The sequence below is a fragment of the Juglans regia genome, chromosome 14 (assembly GCF_001411555.2).
Source record: "Juglans regia cultivar Chandler chromosome 14, Walnut 2.0, whole genome shotgun sequence".
NCBI lineage: Eukaryota > Viridiplantae > Streptophyta > Magnoliopsida > Fagales > Juglandaceae > Juglans > Juglans regia.
The window spans coordinates 673,115-692,559 of NC_049914.1; the positions used below are offsets into that span (position 1 = coordinate 673,115).

Consider the following 19,445-nt stretch of genomic DNA (forward strand, 5'->3'; position numbering starts at 1 on the left):
TCATATAGATGAAAACGACATTTTTGTTTTGGCACGACCAATATGAGACAAATGGAATTATATTATTCGTCCAATCGTAATTATTTTTACAGTCTAATTTATAGGAAGATTTTTAATTTCATGTGTAGGAGTTGGGAAAAACGTAACACTTTTATCAATTTATTTTTAAAAATAAAACAATGAGAAACTCTAATTTCTATATGTTTCAAATAAATAGAAATTTTAAATTATTTAAATAAAAAATCTATTCTATAACCTCAGAAATAAAATGGTAAATTTCGTTTTTCTAATAAAAATGGACAACTAGGATTTTAAAGGAAAGTGAAATCACGTTGAAAATATGAGAGATTCCTCATTCTCTATCCATCGTTTGTCCCCATGTGGCGTGACAGCGTATCGCCCAATCGAGCTTTTCTCCGTGTCTCTATGTAACTCACTTCTTCTGCTCTCTCTCTCTCTTTCTCTCTCGCCAGAAAGCTTCCTCACCTTTCTCTTGGGCACTCAGATCCTCCCTCCACCTCCTTCGCCTCTAAATGTAATGCTCAAACAACCCACATTTTGCCTAGAACATGTTTTCCAAAATCGCTTTCGATGATACCGTTTTCTTATTTTGGCTGCGGGAATGATTCTGATTGTACGTCTAATTGCTTTTCTTGTTCTCTTTTTCTTTTCGTGTTCTCTGTTTTTTTTGTTGGTATAGATTTAGCAATCGAAGAGAAATGTCGAAGCCAGGGGCACTGGATCTCGCGTCGGGTCTCGGTGGAAAGATCGAAAAGGACGATGTCCTCTCCGCCGTTGAAAAGTATGTATTTCTCCCCACCAGCTCTCTCTCTCCCTCTCTCCCTCTCTCTTTGCGTTTGTGTGTGACGGCGCTTTTGATTTCTGTTTCTCTCTCTAAAAATTTATTGCTCCAGAGCCTGATTCAAGCGAGCCTTTGCCTGATCATCTTAACCCAAAGTGACGCCGGTTAACCTAACCGTTTCTCTCTCTACATTGAGACTCGGATATTCTTTCTTTCACTTAAATGGAGTCTTTCTACAAATTAACAACTGTTAACATCACATACCTTAATTCTATAGCTTTTGTTTTTATAGGATGTGAGTATATTTTTGATAGGATATGGAATATTTTTCTGGGACGTGGGATGGTGAGATATGGGATGGTGAATAGTAATTGATGACAATAATTTTTTTTTAGTCTCCCCTCTACGTTATTTACTGCTAGCATTGATTTAGGTTGATTAAGGTTGATTAAGTTTTAGCTAATTGGGATTATTAGATGCCCAAGTTCTAATTACAGTGAAATTAAAGTTAAGACTTTTCTTGGACACACTGTAGTGGTGGATCTGATTCAGAGATTCTTTTGTAAGTGGATGTTTGGTTTGAAAAAGGCTGATGAAGTGCAGAAGTGGACCCCAAGCCCCTGCATTGCATTTATTGCAGATGTTTGGTTTTTCTTGTGATAGGACTCCTAATCTCAAATATCATCGTGTTAGTAGTCTACGGAATTGAATTAGGCATTCCTATAAAAAAAATGGAATTGGACCAAGGCCTGAGCACAACATCTAAGAATTAATTCTTAGACTCAGGGTTCGTCCCCGACTATTTTAACTGGAATGCCACATGTTCAGATGTCTGATCTGCAAATTTTATTACATCCATTTTCGATGTGTTCCTCGAAACATTTGCTTTTGCATGAATTGGTTACTGGTGGAAAGGCTTTTTTTTTTTTTTTTTAGTTTTTTATTGACCTAAATTTTTTTTTGGGTACTGGTAAAGTTGAGAAAAAGAGCTGGAATTGTTGGCTGGTGAAAAAGAGCTGGCTTGTTTGGATTCGCAAGTCATCTCAGCTCATCTCAACTCATCTCAACTCATCTCACTACTATTCATTACTATTCAGTAACTTTAACTCACAAATCTCACTACTATTCACAACTCATCTCATTACTATTCACAATCCATCTCAACTCATATCAGCTCATCTCAAGTCATCTTCGAATCCAAACATAAGCGAACTTCCTTTGGGATCTGACTCATTTGAGGTATGGAAAACGTTTGTGATCAGGAGATGTTTAGAAATAATTTTCTATCTTTATCTCATTTGTTTTTTAAATATCATTAAAATATAAATATTTTTAAATCAATCATTATAATTTTTTTAAAATTAATCGTTAGGATTTTTTTAAATTTTCAAATAAAAAATAATTCAAATTTTTAAAATAAAAATAATATTTTAATTTTATAGTATTTTCTATTCAATTTTTTTCCTCTCATTTTTCAAAACTCAATAAATACATAACTTAAACTATCTTATTACTATTTACCAATTATCTTATTACTATTCACAAAATTCTCGTCTCATTTCATTTATCAAACATCCTCGACATAAAAAACTGAAAATTTCGCGGCCGCTTTTGATCTGAATAGTTGATAAATTTTCATTTTCTTTTTTACCCTTGTTGAGACAGCTCGAATTTCATGATCTATTGTTTTACATAACATGATTTTGTTCGCCAAGTGTACCAATAATCTTAAATCGGTAGATGTCACACCCAGGCACAAAGTTAGATATTAGAATCAGTGTGTATGGCATTGATTGCGAAGTTAGTAGCCTTTGCAAGTTGCAACTGAAGCATCCGCATAATAGTGTAACGAGTCGCACACCCAGACTGTTCTTGGGAAGAAGTACCCTTAAGAAAACATAAGAAACTACTCACTTCGAGCTGTGATGGAATTAGATCTGACGTCAAATTGATCTTGTATTGCTATTCACTGCCTTTATGAATAACATTATCGATCACTCGTAAAAAAAATTATTATTTTTAAGAAAATCTGCTTTGACACGCCGGCGTGACATGCACAATGACATGGCTTTTCTGTCCCTGAGTTCGGCATATTGGCGTTTGTGGTAAAAGTTTTGGTTTGATGATTCAGGTATGAGAAGTATCATGTCCATTATGGTGGTGAAGAAGAAGAGAGAAAAGCTAACTACACTGACATGGTGAGAGCTGTTATCTTTTAAACAATCTTTTTATTCAAGAATTAAGATTTTCTTGTGTAAAGAATTACTGCACACCAGCAGCATGTTCTATTCAATGCATTTATAAGTCTTCTGTAATTGCATTTTTGGTGTTGGGTTTCTAAATCGTGTTATAAGGTACTCAGCTCAGCATGATAAGTAAGGCTTGAACTACACATTGACCAGTGTACAAGCTAGCAAAAACCTTGAGTGATTGCAATCTTAGACTTGTCTATGAGGTTTTCTTTATGTTTTCAAGGTTGGCCCAGTTTATGCTGATATTTAAGCATGAATTTTTTTTCAATCTTATGTGTTGAGATCTTTTTTTGTTGAAATGATGAATAACCTGTTGATCACTATTTGGATGCCAAATTCTATCACATCTCAGAAGAATAAAATAGAACTTGTCTTATGTGGATTTCAGGTTAATAAATACTATGATCTCGTTACCAGCTTTTATGAGTTTGGTTGGGGTCAGTCTTTCCATTTTGCACCCAGGTAGCATTTCAAGCAATGTGGTATAATTTCTTTTGGCCTACATTGCTAATTAAATCTGATCTTTTTGATACTTTTGTTCTTTAAGATGGAAAGGGGAGTCTCTTCGAGAGAGCATCAAGAGACACGAGCACTTTCTTGCTTTACAGCTAGGCCTGAAGCCTGACCAGAAGGTTTGTTCCCTCTGTGGAACATGGAAAAACTGACAAGATAGAGATTCACTGTTCAAATTTTGACATTTTTGTTTGACAAAATAGGTGTTGGATGTAGGATGCGGAATCGGTGGACCACTGAGAGAAATTTCTAGATTCAGGTGAATGGCAGTTCATTCATTTAATATTTTATCTATTTGACACCCTCCCTCCTATTCTCCTTTTGGTTTCTAGAAAGATAAAATAGCAGTGTTTAGGTTTTAATAGTTGCTAGGATTGAATTTTACATTATGTATATCAGTCGTTGCTACATGAACTTTTGGTTTGACATCATATTTTTTCATCATTTTTAATTACTTTTGCCAGTAGTAAGTATAATTTTAGAACTTTTAGAAGTCTAGATATTTACTCTTCATCCTAAGGAAGGAAAGACTAATTATTTTTACAATGGTAATTTGTTGCAGCTCAACATCAATTACGGGGTTGAACAACAATGAATATCAGATAACGAGGGGAAAGGTATATACTAATCTCTCACTAAGGACATAAGGATCAAATGCATCTAGAACAATTATTATCACCTGTATGTTTTGATTTGCAAGAATGACTTGCAAATCGAGAAATGGTCCTAATCTACTCTTAAAAAGTGTTTTGATTTAGTTGTTAGGAAACCTTGGCTGTATTTCTGAGCTTTTGGACTTTGGTTCCTTCTTAGTTATCTTTAGCTCTGTAGTACTATATGTTTTACTTTATGTATTAGTGGAACTGGGTGGTTTCTTGAAGTAATTATTTTGCCATTTAAGGCAATGCTGGAGTCATGGAGATTGTAAGGATTTTTTGCTTATTACCGCCTAAGTGCTAAATCTCAAAATAGCGATAACACAGATTCTGTTGCTCCACAGGAACTCAACCGCATTGCTGGAGTTGACAAAACCTGTGAATTTGTGAAGGTTGGTTTCTATGATGTTACAAAGGGGTCTGTACAGTATATTTTTCTGCTTCATTAATATATTTCTTAACCAGAAAAAAGGATATTACAAAGGTGTTCATGTTGATATGGGTGGGGTCTGTATCCTGGGTTTACTTCTTAGTGGTGGGTCTGAAGGCCCTGCCTTGATGAGTTTCCACATTATAAAAAAGGTTTATGGTGGTAGATCCATGACTGTAATTGATTCTTGATGATGCAGGCCGACTTCATGAAAATGCCATTTCCTGACAATACTTTTGATGCAGTATATGCAATTGAAGCCACTTGCCATGCACCAGATGCTGTATGCATTCCAAATTCTAATAAGCTTGGCTCGTATTGCATCAGCTTCCAATTTCCACTTTCTATCTTCTAATATTTTCTTCTCTCTTTAGTTCATATTGGTTCTTTTCTCTTTGGTTCATATTGATTGAACCTGTTTTTCTGATCTGGATATAGTATGGATGCTACAAAGAAATATACAGAGTACTGAAGCCGGGCCAATATTTTGCTGCATATGAATGGTGCATGACTGATTCTTTTGATCCCAATAACAGTGAACATAAAAAAATAAAGGTAAAATAAGCTTGAAGCATGATAAATTTGCTCTCATATCCTTATGATTGTTGGGGAGGGGGTGATTTGAAGTTTACGATGACTTTTACATTGTGCCAATATAACAAAACTTTATGTCTCAGGCAGAAATTGAGATTGGCGATGGTCTTCCTGATATCAGGTCGACGGGACAATGCCTTGAAGCTCTGAAACAAGCAGGTTTTGAGGTGACTGCGAGCTGTCGTTTTTTTTTTTCATAATTTTATTTTTATGATTGGCAAAAATGAGGGCTTATTTATTTGTTCTGCACAAAGGTTGTATGGGAGAAAGATCTCGCCGTAAGCTCACCTCTCCCTTGGTACTTGCCTTTGGATAAAAGTCACTTCTCTCTAAGTACTTTCCGTCTAACTGCTGTTGGGCGTTTCATTACGAAAAATATGGTAATATTTGTTTCTTTCAAATATTTTATTACCATTGTTGATTCCCTTTTCTCCAGCTCTTTTCGAAAAAGCCATGGTTTTGCGGCTATGAGATTTTCAGGAGTTCATACTTGTTCAATTTGGAAACAGCAGTTGATTAGAGCTGACTTTTTCATTTTTTGCAGGTTATGGCCCTGGAATTTGTGGGACTTGCCCCAAGAGGAAGTCAACGTGTTCAAAACTTTCTGGCACAGGCTGCAGAAGGGCTTGTAGAAGGTGGAAAGTGAGTGTTCCTCCTATCGTACTTATCCTCCTTGAGCTCATATGAGAATTAAATATGCTAATTTTTTTTTTCTTATCATAGTCAATGATCCTATGTCATATATGAGCCTCAAACTTGAAACAAAGAACTTTTTAGTGTTGTAATAGGGAACTTTGTAGCCTCAGGCATAGGCTGCAAATTCAGCATTACATGGATCCCTTTAATTAATTCAAGTCAAAACAATCCAGCATGTACTGATAATTGAAAAGAAATGAGTACATCAAAAAGAGAGTGTTTGAATTTCTTTTTATAAGAGCTAGAATAGAATCACAGTTTTTTTTTTTTCCTATCTTGGACTGGGTGTTCCTGCTAACGTAATTGTGTTACTGTCTCTTTCAGGAAAGAGATTTTCACGCCAATGTATTTCTTTTTGGCCCGGAAGCCGCTTTCAGGCAGTCAGTAATGTTGCGGCCTAAACTAATTAACCTGGCATGGAATCGTCCCCAGGGATTCTGACTGTTTCATGAGTACGTTAGAATTGGGTTTTGATCATGCTAGTTTACTTTTTTTTTTTTTGTCCTGTGAATTGAGAAGTTGTTTTGGTTGTGTTTAGTTTCGTTCGTGCTTTTCCGTTTGATTGAGGGACGTTGTAATCTTATAGTCTACAATCTCAAGTTCATTGCTTGTTACTTGGTCTTCCCGGTCTATTTCGACCAGCTTATACTGAATCTGTCCTTCACACTACGGGATGTTTGGACATAGATGATATGAAATTTTTAATTTTTTTTTTATAATTTTATTTCCAAACATCATTTAAACACAAAATACTTTTTTAATTTCAAATTTTCATATTTTTCATACATAATCATTATTCAAATACAAAAATTAATACAACTTTTTTAAATTTTAAAATAAAAGTAATATTTAAACAATTTTTTAATATTGTTAATTCAATTTTATTTCTTTCATCTTCCAGAACTCAATAAAACATCTTTACTGAAATGATTTCATTACTATTTATACAATTGTGAAATACTCCAAATGGAAATGTCCGTTTGAATTAATCCTATTGAACGTAATCTTAGCACCACTTAGAAAGTCCCCCCCCTCTTGCGAATTGCTTTTATTAAATTGTGTAGTGTGCTCCTCTGTCTGATGGAATTTCCTCCTTCAATAAATGCTCATACTTAAATTTCCCAGACATAGAGGCCCAAGTAGAAAGCCTTATCTTTCCCACATGGGAAAGGATGTATCAACCAAGATAAGTAGAGTAACTCGCACATGACTTGGACTATCCACTTTCACAAATATCAATATAAAATGTTTTCTCATCTTCTTGTTTTGGATTTTTACTTGCAACCCCGTCATGAACATATATATAACGCAGTGAAATTATTCAATATTCTTAATTTATTTTTGACGAGAACAGAAAATCCCACTTTTACGTGATATATATATAGGATGATTATTTGCAGACATCGACCTTAAAAAAACACGGAAAAATTGGTACATTATGGAGGGGCCAATTTCTTATTCATACGGGATGAAACACCAAGAAAAAAACAGGGAGAGACACGAGATTTGTGGCGTAGCCATGACTACTTAGCAGTTTGCAACGTCCTGGAATACAAGCAGGTAGAACGGTTGAGCAATACTATTGGCCAAATTTTGGTTTTGATTTTGATGATCTGTTACAGGCTTACCTGTTATGACAGTACATCACCGTAACTGTAACTTTTTAAGACAGATGTGGATTCTCTCTTCAGCCATTGAAGCCACCGACCTCCTTAATCGTCACTTTGCTAAGCCAAGCATTTGTTATTATATATATAAGATCGAATCAAATCAAATCATATTTTTAATTTATCCAATAACGAAACAACGAATGCCAAACTTAAACATATAAGTGAGACATTTCACGTGAATTCAATACCTAAATATGGTATTTAAATATTGCATGAATTTATGATAGTTTTTAATGATTGTTGATGGGATGTCGATTGCCACAAGTGTACATGTAAAAAGAGATTTTTTTTTTTTTTTGAAGTATTCTAATTAATGTCACATGCAAAAGGTTCTCCGATTCCATATAAAGTTAAACCAATTCGAGCTGGTTCATCTGCAGCATTTACAGTGGTACTGCATGACTTGAATGATTTCATTGAACTTCGCAAAAGGATGAAAATAAGGAAGGTAAAATTGTCATCCACAAACTGTATTACGTTCAAGTTTCAAGGGGACTTTGCCTCCATTTTGATCATAAAAGACCAGGTCGATCGATGGATTGGTTGCTCTACAGTTGAACGAGCTTCTCAAGTTTAAACCGGAAGCTCTTACAACAGCCAGAGAAAATTACTAACAATTAATGAATAATCTTAACTTGAAAGAGGGAATGCACAATACCCAATGAAGCACAAAAAAGGGTAGGACAGCATTTATGCATGCATGCATGGGGGTTATTCATAATCATGGTCAGAAGTGACCCTGCTGCATCGTGCGTTCACGTACTTATCAATGCTCCCAAAGATAACCCCCGCCCCTCTCTCTCTCTCTAAATCTTTTTATTCAACGAAACCGAATTATCTCATTTGTGTTCTGTTCTCTCTTGCCAAAAGCCTCTTCTCCTCCTTTCCATGTAATGCTCGATCACTCTTGTAATACTCTCTCCGACTCATGTTTTCTATAAACGTTTTCAGTACACTGCGTGCTTTCTTTTCTTTTGTTGCAAGAAATCAGACTAATTCACGATCAATGATTCTGATTCTAATGAATGCTTTTTGTGGTTGTGTTCTTGTTTTTAATGCTTTTTTTTTTTTTCCTTTTTTTAAATTTTGCAATACAGAGAGAAATGTCGAAGGCAGGGGCACTGGGTCTGGCGTCGCGTGTCGGCGGAAGCATCGAGAAGAACGCAGTCCTCTATGCTGTAGAAGAGTATGGTTCCACCTCGCTCTATATGTATAATTGTGAAGAAATATTGTGAATTTCTCTAATATTTTTATATAAATAAATAGACAATTTATGAAGTGATTTAAAATGTGTCACGTCGTGTAACGAAGAATAATAAATTTATAATCTTTTATGTAAACTTTTCGAACAACGTTAAATATATAATAATGAATCTATATATCTTTCTACTGCTCTAAAAAAATATTATTATGCTATGTAGAAGTATTTCTTAGAAAGGTCCTTTGGTCATGACTTTTAATTCTGTTCTCGAGTTTTTGTTAGCATACATTGGTTTTGTGGTAAAAGCTTGGGTTTGATGATTCAGGTACGAGAAGTATCATGACTATTATGGAGGAGGTGAAGAGGAAGAGAGAAAAGCTGAATGCACTAACATGGTGAGAGCTGTTCTCTGTTTAACCATCGTCGTAGTAAGTACAAGTTGTTAACTACCAATTAGAAGCATAGAACGCCATAGTCATGTAAGCTGTGTCGACACTGGAATTGTTCTATAATATCTGTTTTGTGTAATGTTTGTAGGTCATACTTTAAGTTGGATTTGTTTATGAGGTGATCTTTTGCATATTGTAAAGTCGGTTTTATTTTTTATTTTATATATATATGAGCATTGCTACACAACCTCCACCACACTCCACACTCCATACTTTTTTAAATTTTTTTAAAATTTTTTTTGAGTTTATTCTTTTTAAATTATTTCAAAATTTTTATTCATTATTCATATAATAAATATTTAATAAAAGAAAAAAAATAATAAAAATTAAAAATAATGTGGAGTGTGGAGTGTTAGGAGGTTGGGTAGATTTTTTGTATATATATATCATGAATCATCTTTTGATCTTGATTTTCTACATGGAAGCCAAATACATCACCTGACTGCTTGGGGAATTCTAAGAATTATCTCTTCTTAGCTTTCAATTTGTTTCTTACCCCATCATACATTGGTGTTCCAAAAATGTCTGCAATCACGTAAATATCTCTAAAAGGTAGGTTCGTGGCTCTGGACCAAAATTCGATTAGTCTGGCATGGGCTATTACTTGCCAACGACTATCAGTTCTTTTTACAAACTTTATACTGAAGAAGAAATTAAACAGTCTCGCATGGATTTCAGGCAAATATTTACTATGATCTTGCTACCGGCTTTTATGAATTTGGCTGGGGGGAATCTTTCCATTTTGCACACAGGTAGCCTTTCTGGCAATGCACGATATTCTTTTTAGCCAATGTTTCTTCTTTAAATCTACAATGTGCACACTTTTGTTCTTAAAGATGGAAAGGGGAGTCTCTTCGAGAGAGCATGAAGCGATACGAGCACTTCCTTGCTTTACAACTAGGCCTGAAGCCTGGACAGAAGGTTTGTTTCTTCAGTTGGAGAATTTGGAAGCTGGAAATTTAGTTATTTATAATTTAATTTGTGACATTTTCTGATTGACATAATAGGTGTTGGACGTAGGATGTGGAATTGGTGGACCACTAAGAGAAATTTCTAGATTCAGGTGAATGACAATTTTTTTGGCATTTAAGCTCTTCCCCCCAAAACCTCTTCTCCCCCCATCCACAATCTCTCATTTTGGTTTCTATCATCGATTAAACAAATTGTCATGAAAGTCATGTTTTCAACTTGCTTGTATTTTCATTTATATTCTAGGTACATTCACATCAGTAGGGTTTGTAACCGAATGATAATCTTAATTAGTTGTTAGGATTGTGATTTACATTCCTTTAATAAATGGTCAGTTCAAACCTCTGAAGAAGCACTGCGACTGAGACTCTTGTACTGACATCAGATTTTGCTTTGTTTTTTACTGCTTGTGCTGGTTTTTAAGCTTAATTTAGAAGGTTTTGAAGTTTCTATATCTATTGAAGTTTCTCTCAAGGAAGTGCTCACAAGTTATGTTTGTGATTGTGATTGTGGTTGTCACAGTTCAGCATCAGTTACGGGATTGAACAACAATGAATATCAGATAGCAAGGGGAATGGTACATTCTGATCTCTCACTCAGAGAAGTGGTTTTATTTTTTTTTAATCTTTGTCTCCCTAGTATTTGGCAAATTACTAGAATATGTTTTATTTTGAAGTGGTTCTTTGCCATTAAGACAATGCTGAAGTCATATCGAGCTTATAAAGATTTTTTGAAGTTAGCTTTGGATTTATAACCACTGAAGGCTAAAATCTCAATATAGCGATGACTCTTTCAACCTTCTTTTGCTCCACAGGAACTAAACTGCATTGCTGGAGTGGACAAAACCTGTAACTTTGTGAAGGTTGGCTATATTGCAGACCAATTTCATGATAAAATTGTGAACTCTTTTACGTTTGAATGCTCTTGCCATTCTATTTTTTATTCTCTTGATGATGCAGGCTGACTTCATGAAAATGCCGTTCCCTGACAATACTTTTGATGCAGTATATGCAATTGAAGCGACTTGCCATGCACCGGATGCAGTATGTATCCGTAATTCTAACAATTATAACCTTGGCTAGCTTGGCACATCAACTTCCACTTCTTATTATCTTTTTATACTCTCTTTCTCCTTCTCTCTTCGGTTCCTATTATTTTAACCATTGTTTATGATCTTTGCAGCATGGGTGCTACAAAGAAATTTACAGAGTACTAGAGCCTGGCCAGTGTTTTGCCGCGTATGAGTGGTGCATGACTGATGTTTTCGATCCCAATAACAGAGAGCATAAAAAAGTAAAGGTGAGAAAGGCTTTAGCATGAAAACTTGCTGTTTGTGTTTTTCTGTTGGGGGCTGGGGGGTTTGAAGTTTTACCATGACTCTTACATTGTGCTAATGTAACAAAATTTCAATGACAGGAAGAAATCCAGATCGGTGATGGGCTCTCTGACATCAGGTCCACAGGAGAAGTCATTGAGGCTTTGAAACAAGCTGGTTTTGAGGTGACTGCCAGTTATTGGTCATTTTTCTGAATATATTTTTATGAGCTGCACAAGTGACAACTTCTTTATTTATTCTGAACTAAGGTCATGTGGGAGAAAAACATTGCCGTGGACTCACCTGTCCCCTGGTACTTGCCTTTGGATAAAAGTCACTTCTCACTGAGTAGTTTCCATACAACTGCAATTGGGCGTTTCTTTACAGGAAACATGGTAAGATTGTTTCATTCAAATGTTACCTTAGCATTGTATGCTCCCCCTTCTTCAAGTCAGTTGGGAAAAACCATGATTTTGGGTGGAACGATTTTTCACGCTTTGAGGTTTCCAAGAATTTTCATTTGTTCAACTCTGAAAAGGCAGTTGATTAGAGCTGATCACTTCTTCATTTATGCAGGTCAAGTGCCTGGAATTTATGGGACTTGCCCCAAAGGGAAGTGGGCGTGTTCAAAAATTGCTAGAGCGGGCTGCAGATGGGCTAGTTGAAGGTGGAAAGTGAGTATTCCCGCTGTTGTGCTTTTTCTCTTCAAGCTCATATGAGAATAAAATATGTAAAATCTTTGAACTAACGTTTCTGGGCAACATAAACTCAGTAGTTCTATGTCATATATGAGCGTGAAACCTGAAATAATGTACCTTTCTCTTTTTAGTATTAGAACAGGGGAGTATGTAGTATAATGCAAGGGGTCTAATTGGTGAAGTGGGTGACTTTAAACTTTGTCATTAGTCTTAAATCAGAGCTGAGCTTGTAATGATAGGTGGGAAGAAGCAAGAAAAAAGAAAAGAGAGCCTTTGAAATTCTTCTTATAGTATGGAATCGAAGCTTTCATTTATCAGTAGCTAAGTAAATATACCCATTAACTAGTCACATGTCTTTCAGGAAAGGGATTTTCACGCCAATGTATTTCTTCTTGGTCCGGAAGCCGCATTCAGACAATCAGTAATGTGGCAGTGTCAAGCTAGTTAACCTCATACCACCAATGTCATAGAATCTCAACCGTATGTTAACACTGGTTTTCGATCATTCTGGTTGACTATTTTGTGGTCTGTGAATCTGTTGAGTTCTGACTTGCAAGTTGGAAGCTGTATCGTGTCTTTTCAGTTTCCTAAGGTTTCATTTGTACGCTATTTAAGACTTTTGCTTGAACTGTAACCTTTGGCTCTACTGGGACAAAAGGTAGGGATTTGTGCTTATGTTTGTTTGTTATTCATTTTTCTTCTTCGCTACTAAATGCCTGTATATCATCACCTGCACTCTGTGGCTTTGATGGTATATATTGCTTAGCATCTGCATGAGAATCCTTTTTTATAGGTACCAAGGAGAAGACAGACACAAGTAAAATCCATTTTCTCTATTTAGCAGACACATGAGAATTTTAGCAGCAAAAGAGGAACATCGAATGCCATCTTTTTATATCTTCCTATTTAAAGGCATAGTTTGTGGAGGAGCCATGACTTTCTAACAACTACCAAGGAGTACAGCTCAAGAGATCCCAAAAAAAAAAAAAAAAAAACTAATAATTAAAACGAATATTAGGTAGAAGTAGAACAGATTGAGCAATGTTACTAATTAGAATTTTAGCCGTAGCTACAGTGTATTGATTCTGTGTCACAGCCAACCTAATAGGACAAAGCACCAAACCATGACTTTTCTAAGACAGAAAAATGGCGAGTTGTCTCCGGCCTTCAATTTTCTCGTTCGTATATTCCAAAAGTAAAATAAATAAAGCAAAAATTACATGCTCAAGGCAATTTACCTGATGTTGGTGTTGAGGAATTCAAACAAAAACAAAGTCCAAGACCAAAAGATTATAGTTAGAAACAGATGGAGTAAGGCAAATAGGCCATCAAATTCCCCAAAGAGCAATGAAATTTAATTTCTTTATTTTCCTGGTGGCCAACCAACCGAATCTATTCATAACCCACAAAAATATTTAAAGCCTCCCAAAACACATGCCAATTATATAAATATATGAAAGAAGATGTCGGTGCCTTTACAACCTTTTTTTTTTCCTTGTTTATTATATGATCTGGTACATGCCTCTGTCATACACCTCTCTAAAAATATTGGCCTGGTTTTGATACAAAAGTGTGTGCAAACTCTATGGTTCAAAATCATATCTTTTATAGTATATTTTGGTATAACAAGTCAATTAAACAAAGAGGGGTCTAAATTAGAGCTACCAAAAATTATAGGTAGCAATCGATCAAAGCTGTTGCTCAGAAAAGAGAAATAAATAAGAAAAGGATCAAAGCTATCAAAATTCCACTGAATTGAATAAAAGGGTCTGAATTAATTCATCTATTCGTTACAAAATTTTGGAAGGACAGAACAGATGATGTCCCTCAAGAAATAAGCTTTAAAAGACGAAACAGATCATGAATTGTCTGTGTAACGTTAAACGTCGTCTTCTTAATCATTTTGTCAAATCAAACAGAGTAAAGAATGAATTCTGCAGTTTCAGCACCCGCAACAGCCTGGGGACCGCAATAACGCAGCTGGGTCGACACATCGTTGCTGCCGCCGGAAGCACCGCCATGTGGGTGGTGGTGGTGGTTGTCGTCGGAGTTAGCCGGAGGGTGGTAGTACATGCGGCCAGTTTGGGGGCAGTGAGAATGAAATCTTGCGGCAATTCTCACCCCAACATCCAACAGCTCCACAAACTTGGACATGGCGATGAATATTATATCCGTATCCTCTATATGAATATGAATATGAATATGTATATGAATATGTATCTCTGCCTCTTTGATTTAACCCTTTCTCTCTTTTTTCCTTTTGGAGGAGAAAGAAAAAAGAGAGAAAGAGAAAGAGAAAAAGAAGAGAAAGAGAATGGAGGGCGAGGAATGGAGCAGAAAGGTTGTGTTAGAAAACGTCCCAAACGCAGGCGGCCATGAAATGGGAGAAGTATTGTTGAGTTTGGGACGTGTTCGGTATTATATATAGCACGCTTTTTCTCCGTCTTTTAACTTCTTGGATCTTTCCTTTTCACATTTGAACTATTATGGAAATATTGGGTAGCTAATTTAGCTAATTAAAGAAGGCAATGGATTTGCAGTTATACCCTCATTTCTAATTTTATTTCTTGTTTTGTGCTGCCCCTCCCGCTTCTCCCCATCCCCCCATCTACCTTCTAGAGATGATAATAGAGGGGAGTATTTGTTTTTTTTTAATTTTTTATTTTAATGGATAAATAAAATTTTATTGAATATCAAATAAGCAAATATCCAAATGAGTAATACTACATATAATCGTAGAGTGGGTAAGTACCGTGCAGTTGCTTTGAAAAAAAATAGAGATAACTATTAAAAAATTAATCTTTTTTCATATGGATTCCGTATTTATTTATTTTTTTAAAGTGATTGTATGACGCTTGCACACTCATGATTGTAACTATCATTTCTCTATTACTTTGAAAAGGCATCAAAAAATATTTAAGCAAAAATATGAGGTCATTACTGTAATCGATTTTGGGGCTGTTATAAAATTATAAAAAAGACATGATTGATTTTACTTCATGTCCATTACAATAAAAATAAAAAAAAAATAAAAAAATTTAGGTCTATATTTAAATTTTAGTATATATTATAATTGATAGGGTTTAATAATTATGGTCAGAACGCAAATCCTAATGCCGGAGCATATACGGTTTGATAAATGCTATTTGATGTATCATATTATTTACGACTGAGAGAATTGGAAGAAGAAAAAAGAACAAAAAAGGGTTTAATTGTAACAAAATGCAAAAACTGATGTAAAATTATAGATGTGCAAAAATAAAGGGGGCATGGACGGAAAGAGCAAAAGCATGTGAATTGTGAAGTAAATTTTGTGGAAATTGTTTTTTAAATATGAAGGAAGCGCGTTTCTTTTGAATATGCGGAAAATGTTGGCCGCGTGCTGTCATACGGCGTTGGTTGGGTTTGACATAAGTGCCCCCACGAGTTTTCTACAAAAAATAAAAAGACGTTACCTTTACAGATTGTCAGATTGGACTCAGTCACTCAGCATGGACCCGTTCCCACTCTCCTCTTTACTCTGTTTAAAATTGACCTAAAGTTTGGTCATCACATTCACGCACCCTCCAAACTAGTCTAAAGCCTCGTTGCCCTTTTTCTCCTCTCTTAATTGTATTGTTGAAAATTGTTCTTTGAAAAGGTCCCCTATAATAGTTTCATACACAAGTGGTTCAATCTCAAAAACCACCATTCTCATTTCATATGCACAAACTAAAACCTCCCATGATGCATCCAAAAAGGTATTGGGTCCAAAGACCAATAAGCAAATTAAAACCCACAACGAAGATCTGTGCATAAAAAATAGCCATTTATTCTTTATGAAACGTATGCAACCAGAAAATATGACAGCTCCCAATATTCATTGCACCATCACTCACATTAATGGCAAGAATTATTTTCTAAAACAGCCAAAGTTGTATATTATTGAAATATCACAGTCCTGTCAAACATCGGTTAAAAGGAAAATGGTATTTCAATGCATATGATGGTTGGATCTACAGGCAAAAAATAACCACCCCCTGTGCTATTTCAACCACCCATTCCCACCCACTACGTGGGTGCATGTGAGCACTACTTAGATGGAGCAAAGAATTATGGAAAAGTCTTCTTACAAGCGATTTCACGCACCAAATCGCACACCGATGTTAAATGTAAGGCATCCGTTTAATGAAACAATACGAATTGAAGACGAAAATAATTTTCATGAGATATAGGTGGATCTTATTCTTCTCTCAATTTTTTTTTTTCAATAAAAAAAACTATGTGAGTGTTGGTATGCGGTTTGGGCAGCTTGTACCTAGCAAGTCTCAAAGATTATATGCATGATGCCATTATGAGAAATAATTTCTTTCTATATAAAAAAAACATACCATCTCAGAGAATGTTTTCCTTTGGCCTTTTCAGTAACAAGATCCGGCAAAAATTTAAGATACAGGATGGAGAAAGGAGAAATTCATCACTCCCAATGCTCAGAAGCACAAAATAAAAGCACAACTAAAATATTTTGAAACGCAGGTTGTCTTTCAGAGAGAACCTTTGCATCTGCTCATTGTGCTGGTTAATAGAGTGAAGAGTCGCAGCTAATAACATTTTGGCAGATTATACGAGCCGTGCAGCACAAAGATCAAATGAATCATTCTTCCATTGGTTGATTCTCTACCTGTGCATGAGACACCTTGACCTTGATCTTTGGAAGAGTGAGAGATGGGTCCTCCTTGAGAACAGATGGAGCTTTGACCAAGCTAATGTTCTGCTCCAGCTCCTTTACTGCCTCCCTCATCTCCTGGGCCTTCTTTCCCTTCTTTCTGCAAATATTTTTCAGTTACATGTTAAATGATAGTCATCAACCCATTACACTTCTGAACAGATGATAAGGAGGACAAATTACCTCCTCTCAATGTGTTTGGCCTCCCTCCTTGATCTAACTTTATCAATCGTCTTAATGGCCTTCAGAGTGTTTTCTGTAAGGTTCCTGTCGTATCTTTCTGGCCTATTACGCTTTCTCTCAAACTCAAAGGTAGAATCCTGTAAAATAAGTATATAGGAAAAGGGAAAATCACATGATCACTCCTTCTTTTCTTGCCCACACAATGTTTGCTTTGTAATTTACAAGAAAAATAAACCAAACCAAACATATTTACCTGTGTCATGTCCTTCCCATGTAACCGCCTATAGGCCTTGGTCCATTTCACCTTGCGTGGGTTCCTCTTCATCTTGAAGTTCTTGTGGCACTTGGATCTGCAAAAGCGAAATATCTGCAAAAGGATCACCTGTCAGAGACTAAAGGCACAACTAATAGCATGAACCAATAGAGGATTTACCAAATGCTAAGGCATTTTAGAAGGCATGCTATATGACCAAACTTTTTAACCAAAAAATAAATAAAGATTTCATTTATTCCGGACCAAGAATTTTTGTGACGTAAATCACTAACTTGAAATTGTTGAACAGTAATGAACTGATTGCAATGTCAACTTTACACCTGTCTAGAAACTAGGCTCAAATGACACATACCAAAAAACTTAAAAACATACAAATTCGTAGTGATTCCAACTGATGGAACCATGCCAGTAGATGAATTACACAAGATATCAAGATTAATCATAGGAAAGATAAAAAAAGTTGTGTAAAGAAGCCTAACTATGGCAATAGAATCAACATAGGATAGACATTTACAGAACAATGGCAATAAACTAGGATACAGATTTCATATATATTTTTTTTGATAAGTGGTAAGTTATTTCATTGATAAAAGATAGGCATAGCCCAGGTACACTAGAAGTATACATGTGATTACACCTATTTAAGAACTAGGAACAGTTACAAGGAAATCCTGGAAGCTGCGACCATTCCAATCAAGAGCAATGGCCCACAAAAACAAAGTCTTCCAGAAAAAACTCCTAAACTCTTCCAAGGAGCGTTCATGATCCTCAAAGAGTCTCTCATTTCGTTCATTCCAAATACACCAGACGATACATATAGGAACCATCTTCCACACGGCTGCAATCTGTGGTGTCCCTGTGATCCCTCTCCAGCTTGCTAACAAATCAACCACCCTACCCGGCATCACCCATGCTATACCCATTCTACTAAGAAAATAAGTCCAAAGATCTCGGACGAACTCACAATGTAAAAGTAGATGGCCATTATTTCTACATAAACAGCACCATTCCATAATAATAAGGCCATGTCTTCTAAGATTCTCAATGGTCATAATCTTCCCTAGAGCTGCCGTCCAGACAAAAAATGCAGCCTTTGTAGGTGCTTTAGTCCTCCATATATTCTTCCAAGGGAAATTGAAATTCATATTTTTCATATATATATATATATATATATAACCATCATACCTTTGCATCATTGCGGACAAATTGCATACCATGCCCTGGATAGATAGTGGAGGAACAAAACCAACACTTCTCTATCCTCATTTTATTTTCAACCTAATAGCAAATCCAGGTTCCTGAAAACAAAATTCAGAATAAAAGAACTATAAAAACTTGTGATGGAAGAAGAAACTTAAGCAGAAACTATAGATCCACATCCAAGCAAAGAGATGTCAGTGATTAAAAAAACCAAAACTATGATCAATGATCATCGAAACAACAAGAACAACAAAGTAATTGTTCTCTTTTGGGACCCGTAACAACAAAGACAGAACCATAATTCTGCAAGGACGCGCTAAATTGTTAGTGTAAAAAACCTACGAGTACTTTTAAAACGAAAGAAACCGAGGAGATTCGGGAAAGAACAGACCTTTACACTCTAAAATATACTAGATACCATGAGGAAATTAACATATTAAAAGGAAGAAGAGAAGATAATCCCATGGAATAACAGGGAAAAAAAAATTAAACTGTTGCAATGTACGGGGGGAACTAAACTCTAAAGTCACTTGCGGTTGAGGAGGTGGAGAAACTTACGGTGTAGTTACCGGTGACGATAATATTCCCGTTACCGGCGGCAAATAAAGCAGTCGAAGGAGTCCGTTTGTGCCTCACAGCCTTAATCCCTACTCCTCGCCTTGGTTAGGGGTTTACGAAGATTTTAGAAGGGTTTACGAAGACGATATTTTGATGGGTCTCGGGCTGGGCTTTGCTCGGGTCGGGCATATTAACACTGGGCATAATTTACATAAACCAGAGGGCCCAGTTTAGTTTGAACAATGTATTAGTTTATCTATATATAGGAACAAATAAAATA

General features: G+C 35.8%; 3 protein-coding genes across 4 annotated transcripts; 2 read left to right on the plus strand and 1 right to left on the minus strand.

Moving 5' to 3' along the window:
* The first annotated feature begins 370 nt into the window (after positions 1–370).
* LOC109019397 (cycloartenol-C-24-methyltransferase) lies at positions 371–6,612 on the plus strand. Of its 2 annotated transcripts, XM_019001679.2 has the most exons (14): positions 397–535; positions 701–802; positions 2,934–3,000; positions 3,443–3,516; positions 3,602–3,686; positions 3,771–3,826; positions 4,130–4,184; positions 4,568–4,615; positions 4,853–4,936; positions 5,092–5,208; positions 5,331–5,414; positions 5,502–5,627; positions 5,792–5,889; positions 6,268–6,612. In XM_019001679.2, the coding sequence occupies exons 2-14, from the start codon at positions 720–722 to the stop codon at positions 6,329–6,331; spliced, it is 1,041 nt and encodes a 346-aa protein (XP_018857224.2). In that variant the 5' UTR covers positions 397–535; positions 701–719; the 3' UTR covers positions 6,332–6,612. The 2 variants fall into 2 exon arrangements, with proteins under 2 accessions (XP_035541349.1, XP_018857224.2); XM_035685456.1 differs by lacking the exon at positions 5,502–5,627 and having other exon boundaries at positions 371–535.
* A 1,801-nt stretch (positions 6,613–8,413) lies between these two features.
* On the plus strand, positions 8,414–12,980 carry LOC108988702 (cycloartenol-C-24-methyltransferase-like). The gene is made up of 14 exons (XM_035685457.1): positions 8,414–8,503; positions 8,711–8,799; positions 9,140–9,209; positions 9,942–10,015; positions 10,100–10,184; positions 10,271–10,326; positions 10,755–10,809; positions 11,047–11,094; positions 11,192–11,275; positions 11,415–11,531; positions 11,649–11,732; positions 11,817–11,942; positions 12,124–12,221; positions 12,607–12,980. Exons 2-14 carry the CDS (start codon positions 8,717–8,719, stop codon positions 12,668–12,670), a joined length of 1,044 nt encoding a protein of 347 aa, XP_035541350.1. The 5' UTR covers positions 8,414–8,503; positions 8,711–8,716; the 3' UTR covers positions 12,671–12,980.
* Positions 12,981–16,622: 3,642 nt separating this feature from the next.
* LOC109021792 (probable ribosome biogenesis protein RLP24) lies at positions 16,623–19,270 on the minus strand. Its single transcript, XM_019004513.2, has 5 exons — positions 19,166–19,270; positions 18,593–18,705; positions 17,387–17,500; positions 17,134–17,270; positions 16,623–17,050 (listed from the first exon to the last, which is right to left on the minus strand). Exons 2-5 carry the CDS (start codon positions 18,671–18,673, stop codon positions 16,879–16,881), a joined length of 504 nt encoding a protein of 167 aa, XP_018860058.1. The 5' UTR covers positions 18,674–18,705; positions 19,166–19,270; the 3' UTR covers positions 16,623–16,878.
* Between the last annotated feature and the right edge of the window lie 175 nt (positions 19,271–19,445).

Coding starts and splice junctions, on each gene's coding strand:
- LOC109019397 (XM_019001679.2), top strand. CDS start 720: ATGTCGAAGCCAGGGGCACTGGATCTCGCGTCGGGTCTCGGTGGAAAG. Junction 4,616..4,852: donor AAACCTGTGAATTTGTGAAG/GTTGGTTTCTAT, acceptor TTGATGATGCAG/GCCGACTTCATGAAAATGCC. Junction 4,937..5,091: donor CTTGCCATGCACCAGATGCT/GTATGCATTCCA, acceptor ATCTGGATATAG/TATGGATGCTACAAAGAAAT.
- LOC108988702 (XM_035685457.1), top strand. CDS start 8,717: ATGTCGAAGGCAGGGGCACTGGGTCTGGCGTCGCGTGTCGGCGGAAGC. Junction 9,210..9,941: donor AAGCTGAATGCACTAACATG/GTGAGAGCTGTT, acceptor CATGGATTTCAG/GCAAATATTTACTATGATCT. Junction 11,733..11,816: donor TGAAACAAGCTGGTTTTGAG/GTGACTGCCAGT, acceptor TTCTGAACTAAG/GTCATGTGGGAGAAAAACAT.
- LOC109021792 (XM_019004513.2), bottom strand. CDS start 18,673: ATGAGGATAGAGAAGTGTTGGTTTTGTTCCTCCACTATCTATCCAGGG. Junction 17,501..18,592: donor TTGTCCGCAATGATGCAAAG/GTATGATGGTTA, acceptor ATCCTTTTGCAG/ATATTTCGCTTTTGCAGATC. Junction 17,271..17,386: donor ATGGGAAGGACATGACACAG/GTAAATATGTTT, acceptor CTTATTTTACAG/GATTCTACCTTTGAGTTTGA.